Source organism: Halichoerus grypus, chromosome 10 (genome assembly GCF_964656455.1).
Source record: "Halichoerus grypus chromosome 10, mHalGry1.hap1.1, whole genome shotgun sequence".
NCBI lineage: Eukaryota > Metazoa > Chordata > Mammalia > Carnivora > Phocidae > Halichoerus > Halichoerus grypus.
Genome location: NC_135721.1, coordinates 107,797,376 through 107,810,569, shown reverse-complemented (window position 1 = coordinate 107,810,569; position 13,194 = coordinate 107,797,376). Strand labels below are relative to the sequence as shown.

General features: G+C 52.5%; 1 protein-coding gene across 1 annotated transcript; it reads right to left on the bottom strand.

The window, feature by feature from the left end:
- Positions 1-3,006: 3,006 nt before the first annotated feature.
- On the bottom strand, positions 3,007-12,226 carry LRRN4 (leucine rich repeat neuronal 4). The gene is made up of 4 exons (XM_036095822.2): positions 11,575-12,226; positions 10,191-10,395; positions 6,601-6,738; positions 3,007-5,123 (listed from the first exon to the last, which is right to left on the bottom strand). The coding sequence occupies exons 1-4, from the start codon at positions 12,224-12,226 to the stop codon at positions 3,881-3,883; spliced, it is 2,238 nt and encodes a 745-aa protein (XP_035951715.2). The 3' UTR covers positions 3,007-3,880.
- Positions 12,227-13,194: the final 968 nt, after the last annotated feature.

Below are 13,194 nucleotides of genomic sequence, written 5' to 3'. Positions count from 1 at the left end.
CTTCAGTGGTGGTGTTCTGTTTAACGTGCTATGATCCTCACTGTTGAAGTTTTCTGATTCCTGAAGTCCATTCAGATACATCACTTGCACTTACATTGTAAAAATAATTTGTTTGGGACCATCTGACTTAAAGTCCTTATTCTCACTACACCGTCATGTTTGGAAGAGTGGGAGGCGCAGAGAGAGAGGGAAGAGGAAGACGATGGCTGTTGCTGGTTGCTTCCTCTTACCAGCGGAGGCCTGTTGCTGCCCACTGTCCCAAGTGTCCTGTGGAATTGTGCAGTGAGCTTATCCAAACAGCTTGTCGAGCTGTGTTAAGATGGGAAGTTAAAAGCAAAATTCATGCCTGTTGGCGGTGGCATCCGGGGATCAGTGTGCCCCTCTCTTGCCTTCGGTCCTGGCTTCCTTGTTCCCAGGTTAGCAGCCAAGTTGCCGTTGGCTTGAAGCGCACTGAAGCCTGCAGCAGGGGACCGTGTCCCTGAATCCGATGGACGGTGGTGGGAGGGATGAGGAGGGTGGCCTGTGGCTGGCCGTTCTCCCCTTCCGGAACCCCCTGTGTAGTCTCCTAGCTTGGGAGGCGGGGCGGCTAGAGCTGGAATTCCCACCCAAGAGGCACACTGAACAAACACATCTTGGCACTAGCAAAGTGGGAGCACAAAAATGTTTTAAAGTGAGAGAACTCGAGATAAATTATGGGAGAAATGAGGGTTTTGCACTTCGTTACGTGTATTTCCTGGCTCAGTGTTGATGCTCTTTGGAGTTACTTATGTCTTGGGCCCATAGTCTCTTCAGTATGACGGTCTTAATCTGGCTCTGGTTAATAAACCTCAACCCTAAGAAAAATGGTGCAAGTTTCTTGAGGGTTTTAGATATTGGACTGTTATACACCATGAATTCTGCTAGTTTACAAAACACTGGAATTGTATTAGGCAGGTTTGTATATTCATACAGAGCCAAGCACGACAAATTCATTTTGGTGCTTCCATATAACTGATTCAATCCTGATAGTAAGCTAATAAAGGCATTGAGATGATTAGGTGTCTGTAGTCCATGCTAGTCACATTTTTGGCTTTTGCTTTCCAGTTTTTAATCAGGAGCTGGTAGATATCTTAAAAGATTGCTTAGTCCAATTCTCTTGGTTACATATCTGATGAAACTTGCTTGGGATCCGCCTTAGAATTTTGGGAAGCCTTTTCTAAACTTCAAATACCTATTGAGGTCAAACTTGGATATATTGAGTTTCTGCAGCATGGTTTTGGAAACGATACGTGGGAATCAAGCTTAATGGGTTTTGTTTGTTTTTCTTAAAGATCTTATTTATTGGGGCGCCTGGGTGGCTCAGTCGTTAAGCATCTGCCTTCGGCTCAGGTCGTGATCCCAGGGTCCTGGGATCGAGCCCCGCATCGGGCTCCCTGCTTGGTGGGAAGCCTGCTTCTCCCTCTCCCACTCGCCCTACTTGTGTTCCCTCTCGCTGTGTCTCTCTCTGTCAAATAAATAAAATCTTAAAAAAAAAAAAAAGATCTTATTTATTTAAGAGGGAACACAAGTGGGGGGAGGGACAGAAACAGACTCCCCACTGAGCAGGGGGCCTTAACCCAGGGCTCCATCCCAGGACCCTGGGATCATGACCTGAGCCGAAGGCAGACGCTTAACCGACTGAGCCACCCAGGCGCCCAAACTTGATTTTTTTTTTTTTAAGATTTTATTTATTAAAGAGAGCATGAACCTGGGGGCGGGGAGGGCCAGAGGGAGAGGGAGAAGCAGTCTCCCCTCTGAGCAGGGAACCTGACCTGGGGCTGGATGCCAGGACCCTGAGATAAGACCTGAGCTGAAGGCAGACACTTAACTGACTGAGCCACCCAGGCGCTCCTTGATTTTTTTTTTTTACAGAAATAAATGCTGTTTGGGGTTGAATTGTGTCTCCCGAAAAGATAATATTCAAGTTCTAAGCCCTGGTACCTGTGATTGTGACCTACTTAGAAATGGGATCGTTGCAGATGTAATCATATTAGGATGAAGTCCTACTGGATTTGTGTAGGCCTTAATCTAATGCTTAGTGTCCTTAAGAGGGAAGTTTGACTTCTGGGTATATACTGGAAGGAAATGAAATCATCTTGAAGAAGAGATCTGAACCCCATGTTCACTGCAGCATTCTTTACAACAGCCAAGACATGGAAACAACCCAAGTGTCAATGGATGAGTGGATAAAATGTGGTATAAATATATAGAGACAGTAATATTCAACGATAAAATGGAAATCCTGCCATTTGCAACAATATGGATGGAACTTGAGGGCACTATACCAAGTGAGATAGGCAGAGGACAAATTCTATATGATTCCACTTATATGTAGAATCTAAAAACAAAAAACACCCAACTCCTAGAAACAGCAGTAGATTGGTGGTTCATAGGGGTGGGGGACAATGGGTGAATGTGGTCAAAGGGTACAAACTTCCAGTTATGAGTAAGTTCTAGAGATCTAATGATCCCCAGAAGACAGCACGATGATTATAGTTAATGTATACTTGAAAGTTGCTTAGAAAGTAGGTCTTAGAAGTCCTTACCACACACCATGTGAGGTGAAGGTAACCTTCATTTCCTAATATATATGTGTATCAGATCATTAGGTTGTATATTGTAAACTTACACAAAGTTATATGTCAGTTATATCTCTGTAAAGATGGGGGGAGAAACATTTTTTTTAAAGAGGGAAATTTGGACACACAGAATGCCATAAGACAATGGAGGCATTGATTGGATTTATCCACAAGCCAAGGAGCACCCAGGACTGCCAGCCACCAGGCCAGGCATGGAACAATTCTCAGAGTCTCCAGAAGAGACCACTCCTGCTGATACCTTGGTTGTGGTTTTCTGGCCTGAACTGTAAGAATAAATTTCTGTTGTTTTAAGCCACCCAGTTTGTGGTAACTGTTACAGTAGTCACAGAGAAGTGAAATAAATACTAACGTAGAAAATTAAAATCTAGAAATATGACCCACAGAGTAATTTTATAAAATCATTTTTTTAAAGTTGGTATACAAGTGAAAAGCGCTGTCGGAAGGCGTTGCCCACACTCAGATACAAATCATGAAGGCATTGTTTGATGCAATGGAGAGCAAAATGCTTTGGCCTCTAGCTAGAGCCCTGAGGTTCTCTTTTGTTCATCTCTTCTCTCTTAAAAGACCAAGTCTTGAAAGTGACCATATTAAGCTTTCTTAAGAAAAGGAGTTCATAGTTTCTTTGACCACTTAGACTATGGAGAAGTGCAGTAAAAAATGACTTTAAAAAGGACAGCTTATCCTTGTGTTTCACAGATGTTCCCAGAAGATAACTACAAAGCTTGAAGCACATTTTTTTTTGCCAATAAACGCAATAAACCAGGACGGCCTCAGGAAACATAACCAGTAGTTCTCCTTTACCCCGAGTTCTCAGATTAAGAATCCACTGGAGTTGCTTCCTTGAATCCAGGTGCCTTAGCCAGAGCTTGACCACGAGGGAACTTCCCTGAAATGACTTGAGGATGTCACTTCCAATATGGCAAAAGAGACTGAATTGTGTGAACTGTTTTCTCTCTCCCTATTTTCACACCCAATCTATTCGCTTGGACGCCAAGGGGCATTGACTGTTGAAAAACCCAAATAACACACAAGGATGACCCGCGGCAACGGGGGTGGTCTGGTGTGAACCCTAACGTTTCTGGGAACAGAGAAGTAGAAGGCGGGGAAGGCAGTGGTTCCTCGGACTGAGAAACTGCATGGCTTCACAGGAAATTAGAGGCATTCTGAGCTGACGGGGTCACCTTTGACCCTCTGTATCTTCTTTTCGGCACACAGGCGGCCGGTTCCTCAGCTCGAGTTCGAGTGGAGGAGAGGGCGCTGAGCTAACTGAGCGTCTGGAGCTTGAGCGGGTAGTCGAAGGCTGGGTTTTTGTAGGCCACCAGGTGCGTGTCATGGCGCTGCGGACGTGGCGACCGGCCCCGCCTGCACAGACACGCGGCGAGCAGCACGGTGGTGACGAGCAGCAGGCCGCAGGCGGCGCACAGCCCCGCGAAGATGAGCACGAAGCTGGGCTTGGTGGTGAAGGCGGCGCACGCCCGCGTCCAGCCCGAGGCCGGCGGCTGGCTCAGGCCCGCCCGGTTGGCGGCCAGGACGCACACGCGGTACGTGGTGCCCGGCGAGAGCCCGTACAGGGGGTGCTGCCGGGCGGTGGCGTAGATGTCCGCCACCACCGTCACCGACTGGTTCCCCGGCCGGCCCTCGGGAGAGTAGCGCATCTGGTAGCCGCGCACCACCGAGTTGGGGGCGCACCAGCGGACCAGGGCCGACGTGTCGGTGGTCTCGGTCACCGCCTGCAGCCTGGGGGGGTCCGGGAGGGTGTCTTCCCCGCTGAGGCCGGGGCACCGGCACCGCGAGCGCCTCTGCAGCTCCGCGCACGGGGTCTGGAGGTGCTTGCAGGGGTGGTAATCACAGGGGACATCCTGGGGAAGCGCGCCCACCTCCTCCTTCTGCCCCTCCTCCTCCTCCTCGCTGGAGTCGTCCAACAGCAAGATGGGAATCGCGCCCTCGGAAGGACTCGGGTGGGGCGCCTGCGGGATGGCCTGTGTCGTGCAGTCGGGCTGGGGCGTCCGCGCTGGGCTCCAGGGGGTAGGGAAGAGCCCAGGGTGTTTGCTGGCCGAGGCGGTGGAGGCAGCTGAGACGTGAGGCGCATGGCCCAGCATGGCAGCGTGTTCTTCTTGGGGCTCTGTCCCAGCTGTGCTTGCAGCCCTGCGCAGAGCGCCGGAGTGGCTGGGATCTGCTGTGGAGGTGGCCGTGGAGGGGGCGGTCCCCACCTTGACGGCGCTGTGTGACCATGCAGTTTGCGTGGCGGAATCCGCGGGGAGGGAGGGGGGCTTGGTGACGCTCTGCCCAGCTTCCACCGGTCGAGTGGAGGGGGCCGTGCTCGGTGGGGTGGTGAGACCCCGTGTAGACGGTGCGTGGGCGAAGGGAACAGAGTAGGGCGAGCTGGAATCGAGGAGGGTGGTGCTTTGGTCCAGACGGCACACAGTGGGCAGCTGGGTCAGCGAGAGAGGGGCCGAGAAGGTGTCTTGGGACCCTGAAGCTGGTACACACTCAGTGTCCGCTGCCCTAAAGGGAAGGCCAACCAGTTAGAAGGTGTTTGAGTCCTCGGTGCAGACGATCCCTCTCATCAAACCCCGTTAACATGTCTGCCAGGTACCACGGGCGGCACACTCTCGGTCCTTCACTTCCCTGACCCTCAGGGCAACCTGTGGAAGGGCCTCCCTCATCATTCCCATTGGGCAGAGAAAGAAACAGAAGCTCAGCAAGAGGAACTAACTGCCCGAGATAGCAAGTGGCAGAACCTAAACCCAGGGCAGGCACTGTGAATGCTGGTTCCGGTTCTCCTAGTCTGCCATTTTGTTGTCACCTACCTGCTTCCTGGCTGACTACTAGTAATAATTCTCACACGAGCTAACATGTTCTGAGTCCTTGCCATATGCTAGTGACTACTGTTAGCACTTTACTGTACCAACTAATTTAATCTGTATAACCTTATGAGGTAGCCACTATTATCCCCATCTTACAGATGAGGAAGTAGAGGCACAGAGAGGTTCAGTAACACAGCCAAAATCAAAAGTAGTAAGTGCTGTGAAGAGGCTGCACTCTCAACCTCTTCACTAATACTGTAGTGAGACCCTTCACTGCAAAGGGCCTGGGGCCTTATCTTTGGAGGTAACATGAAGGGGATGGGGGCAGACTGATTCCCACCTCATAGCTGGGTTTGGGTGGGACATGAAAAAAAATCGCACAGGATGGGGGGAGGTGTCTCCTAAAGTGAGCCAGAGGGGCTAGTGGAGCTGGGTTGAGGGTACTCATGACCAGAGGTGTCCCCAGCCAGCCCCCATTCTCTCCTGGTGGCCAGCCTGGGCATGGCTCCCCACTGCAAAAACAGCTCTTCTAGCCAACAGCCAATGGGAAGTCTTTGAAGGACTTCTTTTTCCCCTGTCCCATAAGAGCTCTGTAAGTCCATCGGCCTTGGACTGAATGATGCAGGGGACCAGGCTGCATCTTGGGGACTCACTAGTGGGGCCCAGTGGTTAAGAGCCACCCCCACCATTTTGGAGGAAGATAGATCCTGCCTCCTCCACCCAACAGCTGCATGAACCTAAGCAAGCACCTCCTCTCTTTGGGCCCCCACCCACTTGTCCGTAAAATGGAACAAAGATAAGACTGTCTTGGTGGAGTTAATCTAGCTGTTCACTTAGCCCATTTTTTTTTCCTACTGGGCACAAAACTAGACTACATTTCCCAGCCTCCTTATAGTAGGTGTGGCCTGCAACTGACATTTGGCCAATGAGATGCCGGGGAAGTGAGGAGCCCCACCTCCTGGCTTGGCCTATTAAAACCGTCATGTCTGTTCCTCCATGCTCTCTGTCACTCTGGCTGGCTGGAATGAAGAGTCTTGATCACTGGGGGACCCTGAGTGTGACTACATGGGGAGTGGCCACCATGCCCAACACTGCCAACCTGCCCAAGAAGAGCAAGCCATAAGCTGTGAGAATTTCTGCTCACCTCTTAGTCATCTGCTTTGTAAATGTGTTACCTGCTTAGGACAGTCCTCTTTGTATCCCTGAGGAGCCAGGACAATTCACAGCTGCAAATGAGGGGGTTGCCAAAGAGGCTGACGGACAGGACCTGGGAGGAATGCAGGCTCCAAGGAGGGAAGGAACTCAAGTTGCAGCTGAAACACAAAAAAATCAAGTCAGGCTTTAAAAACCAAGTCAAAACTATTCCCAGAGAGCCATGGTGGTGTCACTTGCAAAACCATTCTGTTAGGGGTTAGATGATACTACTTTGGACAAAACTCTTTAATGACCTCAGACTTCATTTTTTTTCGTCATCTGTAAAGTGGAGATACCAACCCAACTCAGTCACTATCACCCCACATATCAAATGGAGACAGTACTCCCCTGCCCATTTGTTATATCAAAAAGAGTCTGTGATAATGAAACTGTTTAAAAGTGTAAGTGTCCACACAAAAGTAAGATATTGTGATTATAGACCAGTCACAAGAAATGGCAGAAGCTCTTTATTAATGAGAACAGTCTTGAGTATGTACTATCGCAGTTGAACTGTTGTTGATGGCACTCAACACCAGTCCTTTGGAAGATGCCTCGCTGGAGTGTATCAGTTAAGCTCTTGCTGGGTAGAAATTTCCCCAAAACTTAGTAGCTTAAAACAACAAATATTTGTTTTTTCTCATGGGTCTGTGGTTCTTGTGGTCTGGACCAGCTCAGTGGGGCTGGAAGATCTAGGATGGCCTCACATATATGGAGACTCAACTAGGTTTGCTGGGGCCTCCCTCCATATACTCCTCATCATTCAGGAGGCTAGCCCAGGCTAGTGCACATGGTGGTGGGGTTGGAGGGGGGGCTCCCCACCAGCCTGGAAGGGAAAGCTCCAATCCTCAACTGCTTTCAAGTTTCTACTTACGTCCCTTTTGCTAATGTCCCAAGGCCAAGTCCAGCTTCAAGAGGTGGAGAATAGACTCCAATTCTTGGTGGGAGGAGCTGCAAAGTCACATTGCAAAGGGGCGTGTCTACAAGGATGGGAGGAATGACGCAGGACCATTTTGCAAAGGGTCTAGCACACCCAGCAATGGCAGGTCCCCTCCCAATACTTGGCTCTTTCTTCCCTAGAGTCTTACAGAGCATTTGGCCTCAACTTTCTCAACTCCTTGAGTCCCCTGGCCTCAGTAATACTTCATCTTGGGCAACAGTTGCTGCACTTTACCTTCAGGTTTCTTCTGACCAAAGGCTGGCTTTCCTCCACCCGCCTGGGAACCATCTGCCTTCCCCAGCTGCTCTGTGGGAGATGCTCACGTCCTAGGTGAGGACGGACCCACTCCCCAGACCCGCTCTAACACTCTGGGGTGGTGGGGACCGGACAGTTGTCCCCTCTGGAACACCAGATATATGTGTGTGCTATTTATCTGGAAGCTTAATGCACAATATGAGTATATACATATATGCATGCTTGTTTTCAGCAGATTTCACAGAGCTAGAGTAGAAGTCTTAGAAGGAGAATTTACTTAGCACTTCAGCATGCCAAGGAAGTATTTTTCTTTTTGCCTGAAGGGGGGGAAGGAAAAAGGATTATCATCTTTTTGAGCAGTTAACATTACCCAGGGCTTTACATTCATTAGCTCACCGACATCATTACGACAATTCAGTGACAGAATAATACTTTGCTCATTTTACAGATAAGGAAAATGAGTCCTTTCTTTATCCGGTGGCCCTTTCTGTCACCGATGTAACTTGCGTGTGATAAAATCAAGTCGAATCACCACCCACAGGGGAGGTACGGGAGGGCCTGGCTCACATCCTGGTGTGTGCTGCGTGTCTCTGCATCTGAACTTACAGAGCCCTAGGGTGAAAGAAGGTTCACTTGCTCTCCTAAATAACCTCTTTTCACTTCTTTTTTTTAATTTATTTTTTAAGATTTTTATTTATTTATTTGACAGAGAGCACTAGTAGGCAGAGTGGCGGGCAGAGGGAGGGGGAGAAGCAGGCTCCCCACTGAGCAGGGAGTGGGGCTCTATCCCAGGACCCTGGGATCATGACCTGAGCTGAAGGCAGACGCTTAACCGACTGAGCCACCCAGGTGCCCCCTCTTTTCACTTCTTTGCTGAACTATTGCCCCCCCCCCCGCATGTCAGAGGGGGCCGCAGAGGGCTTTGGGGCACACTGGTTGGCCGAGCAGCAAGGAAGGTGGCCATCCTCTCACTGGTGCGTGCCGGCCACGCCAGGGCAGCCAAACGTGACTCGGTATTTAGCACAGCCCCCAGGGGAGGCTGTGGGTGAGCTAAGGAGAGCTGCGAGTAGGCCAGGCTGCGAAGGGGAGAGAGGGTCCAGCAGAGCAGATGGAGACGCTGGAAAGCACCAAGAAAGCAAGTGGCTGCTTCCTTCCCCCCTTCCCCCACCAGCTGGAGCAGAGGTGGTACGGTTGGGGGAGGGAGGGGGAACTAGGATGAGCCAGAAGGAATTTAACCTTCTCCTTCAGGAAGCGCTGCAAGGTTTCCATTTGGCAAGAGACTCAATCGGATTATGATTTAGACAGACCTCTTGGCTGAATGTAGTGACTGGATCGCAAGCGTTCTTAACCTGGGCTCCGCAGAGACGGGGTGTGTGACTGGGGATGGAGTCAGGATTTGAGCCGGGGGCAGGGGGACTCCACATCTGCTACCTTACATACAAGTCTGAAGCTCAGAAGAGGAGTCTGAGCCAGAGAGGAAATCCCTCTCACCAACATCACCACCACCACAATCATCATCACGATTACCATCACTGTCACCAGTTCACCATCATTACCAACACGATGTCACCTTCTTCACAGCCACCATATCATCTTCACGAATGGTACAGCACACAACATGTGCCAGGTGCTGAGCTAAGTGCTCTGCGTGTTCTGTTTCCTTTTCTCCCATGACAAACCCCAAAGTGAACACTCTGGTTGTGGCTGGAGCTAGCAGAGGAAAGAGAGAGGTGGCTACTTTAAAAGTGATGATGGGGCAAAGGTGCTTCCTGGGGCCCAGATGAGGGCCCCAGGAAAGGAGGTGGCCTGGGGTCATCTTCACAGGGATGCTGCCCTTCCTGCGGAAGTCAGGACAGGAGCTTCTCTCAATGAGGAGGGTGAATACAGTGACACTTTGGACAACCAGGCCTGGAAGGACTGACCCTGGGTTCCAACTGCAAGTAGAACCCTTCTACCCTCTCACCTTTCCTCCCTAGACCCATTCAAACCTTGGAAGGGCTGAACTGCATAAATCCCTGGGGTTGGGGGGGGAAGCAGGTGGATCCAGAAATAGAGAAGAACCTGATGCCTCATACCCTCTTCCCACTGCAAGTTTCTCAGCCTGGGCTTAAAGGAAACTTTACATGCATGAGAGTTTGGAGTTTTACTATTACTCTGGACAAGACTGAGTTGCATGGTTATTAGGCCGATGGACTATCCGGTACCTGACCAAGATATCACCCAAAGGATGAGGAAGAACAGAAGTCCAGCGAGGATGAGAAGGAGCGGAGGGAGAGGAATAAAGGTCTGGTTAGTGCTATAAAACGGTTACACGTGTTCAACTTAGTGTAATGGGCAGAAATTAGTTATGTGATTCACGTGCGTCTTAGAAACACTTACTTCTGGAATAGAAGGACCTGTAGGCGAGGAGTGTCTTGGAAGATGTGTGTATGGACAGAGGTAAGTGCTGAGGAGTCTTGACAATCCAGCTGCTGCAGGTTGGGGGTCATCTTGAAAATGTCCCCCTCCAGAATTCTCAGCCTGGGCATCTTCCTCAGGTAGAGAGACGTGAGCTTCGGGAGGTCTCTGATCCACCCTGACTGCACTGAAATACAGAGGGGAAACTGCCCACTACCCAGGAAGGCACAAACCGGCGGGGCCAGCACAGCATTAAGGAAAGAATGAGAGGGACAAGGTGAGTCAAAAAGGCCATTGCTGAACATGGGCAGTTAGCAGCTGTGGGAATCTCAGAAGCATAGGCCATCTCAGCTGGAAGAGCCTTCAGAGACAACCAGTCTTTCCTTCCTTCCTTCCAGACCCAGGGCAGCCAAAGTCAGAGAGGAGAAGGACAGGCCCAGGGCCACAGAGCTGGGGAGGGATGGAGCGAGGACTTGAACCCAGGACACTGTCTCCAAGGCTGCTGTTGCCCACCTTCTTGTTAAACTCCACAGGGAAATACCCCAGACTTCACTCTGATGGCTACCAGAAGTGGGGACATCTTTGAGAGAGGTAAGGAAGGAGGAGAGGAAGAGCAAGGCTAGATGAGGCCCGGAAACCGAATTCCGTGGCTCTCCTAACAAATGGAGAATGTGCCACTTTCCCTGTTTTCCATTCGCGCTCTTTTTTTCTGTCTGCGGTGGAACAGGTAGATTATAGGCATATATAGTGTTTTGTGTTTTTTTTTTTTAAACAAAACCAACCTTGGAAATCAGTCAAAACATGCCAAGTACATGTGTCTTGTTTGAAGATTCAACGTTCACAGAAACAAGCTGAGCCAAACCAAGTAGAAAAATCAATGAATTCATCCTCAGGAGGCATCTGCTGCTTCAGGTTAACGGCGTGTTTGGTGCTAAATTCATTCATTCATCGGCCCCGAAGCGATGCCCCCACGTCGCCATTCTACAAGCATTTGCCAGCTCTGCTGGGTAGCAGGCGAACAAGGGGCGAAACTTGGGCCCTGCGCCCCCGAAGGCCTGGGCTCAGATTTGGAGCCACCACTTACTGAGCTGGGAGACCGTGGGCCAGTCATTCACCTGTCCGCGCCCTCGTTCCCTCCTAAGTAAAGCGGGGATCCATAATAACAGTCCCCACCTCTTGGGCCCCCCAGGAGTTGACCCGGGCCCGCTGGGCTCTGGAAATGGAGGAGGGGCTATTTTTGAGCAGCACCTTGAGCCAGGCGCCCTGGTCGCCCCCCCCCTCCGGAGGAAGTTCGCGGCCCCGCCCCGCGGGCGCCTGCCCAGCCCGGCCACCCCCACCCCGAACTCCCGGCGCCGCCCGGACTCACCGCGCTCCAGGAACGTGCCGCTGAGGTCCAGGACCTCGAGCGCGCCGCCCGCTCCCGCGAAGGCCGCGTCGGCTATGCCCGCCCCGGGCTCGCGGCCCAGCGCGGTGCCGGAGAGGTTGAGGAGGCGCAGCGCGGGGAGGCAGGCGAAGGCCCGGGGCTGCAGCGCCCGCAGCGGGTTCCCGGCGAGCGCCAGCGAGCGGAGGCCGGGCAGCGCGGGCGGGGCGCAGGGCGGCAGCGCGGCCAGCCGGTTGTAGCTGAGGTCCAGCGTGTGCAGCGTCGCCGGCCCGCCGGGGCCCCAGCGCAGCGCGGCGATGCGGTTGTGGCGCAGCGTCAGCACCTGCAGCCGCGCCAGGGGCCCGAGCTCGGCGGCGCTCAGGGCGCGCAGCAGGTTGTGGCTGCCGTCTAGGCTGCGCAGCGCGGGCTGCAGGCAGCGGGGCAGGCGCTCCAGGCTGCGGTTCGCGAGGGTCAAGGTCGAGGCTCCCGCGGCGGGCAGCCCCTCGCACGGCGACACCGTGGCGTTGCTGGTCCCGCTCTCCCGGGGGTCCCGCCGAGTGAGCCGGAAAAGAGGGCCCGTCTCCTGGGGTGGCCCTGCCCAGCTGGGGCGCAGCGCCGTGGGCAGCAGCAGCGGTAGCGGCAGCAGGGCCCACCACATGGTGCGTGGCTGCGGAGACAACAGCACGACGGCCCCTTAAATCCGCAGAAACCCCGCACGAAGGGGCAAATGTGCTCCTCTACTCTGAGGAGAAGCACAGGCCCTGGATGTTTCCCGAAGGTCGGGGTCGGGGGGTGGGGGGGACGTTCCTGTGGCCCCTCCTGCCCTTCCTGCTCCCAGCGATGCCCTTCCCTCGAATTCACTTGCGGATTAGTATCCACAGGTGACTTCTTGCAGAAGGCTTCCCTCACCTGTCCCCTCCGGCCTGAACTTCCAAGTCACCTCCTCCCTTGTCCCCATTGCACGAGCTTCCGGAGGGAAGAGACCGTGCCCTTTATTGCTGTAAACTTTCCCCAGGTGCACAGATGCGGCTCCAGAAACGTCTATTAATAATGAGCCAGTGAATGACCCCAGTCAGGAGAAGCTCTGCTGGAATAGAAACATGGGACTTCCGGGAGATTTTGTCAAGTCCAACAAAACTGAGTTGCCTCCATTTTCCCCCCTTACAACTGCCCAGCCACAGGTGAGTCCGATTTGCATTTGACCTGGTTTGCAGGTCATGTTTTAAAATGAGTTCTGAGGGCAGAACTTTCTCTTGAGAGGGCCCTCAGGGTTGCCTTTTGGGAAGAAAAGAGCCCCCAGAAAGCTGTGAGGCTTGGGAACCTGGATCCGAGCATTTCCTGGTCTTCACGCTGGTTCCAGCGAAAGCCAGGGCCCTGAGGTCAGCCTTGCCCTGGAGGGGTGGCTGAAGGCTCCTAGGTGTGGAGTTTCTAGAGTCCCCAGAATTGCTTAGGGCAGCTGGGAGATCGGGTAGGGGTAGATCACAAACTGCTTCTAGTGGCCCCATCTCTGCAGGTGTGTATTCCTCTACCCCGCTGTCTCTGCTGACCACCAGGTTTCTGAGCAACCACCCAGGGGAAGGGCTTCTCTCTTGCTAGTTGGCGGTCAAGGCAATGACGAGGATCCTG

Coding starts and splice junctions, on each gene's coding strand:
- LRRN4 (XM_036095822.2), bottom strand. CDS start 12,226: ATGTGGTGGGCCCTGCTGCCGCTACCGCTGCTGCTGCCCACGGCGCTG. Junction 6,739..10,190: donor CAGGTCCTTCTATTCCAGAA/GTAAGTGTTTCT, acceptor TTTGTGTTTCAG/CTGCAACTTGAGTTCCTTCC. Junction 5,124..6,600: donor AAGAGGACTGTCCTAAGCAG/GTAACACATTTA, acceptor CCTTCCCTTTAG/GGCAGCGGACACTGAGTGTG.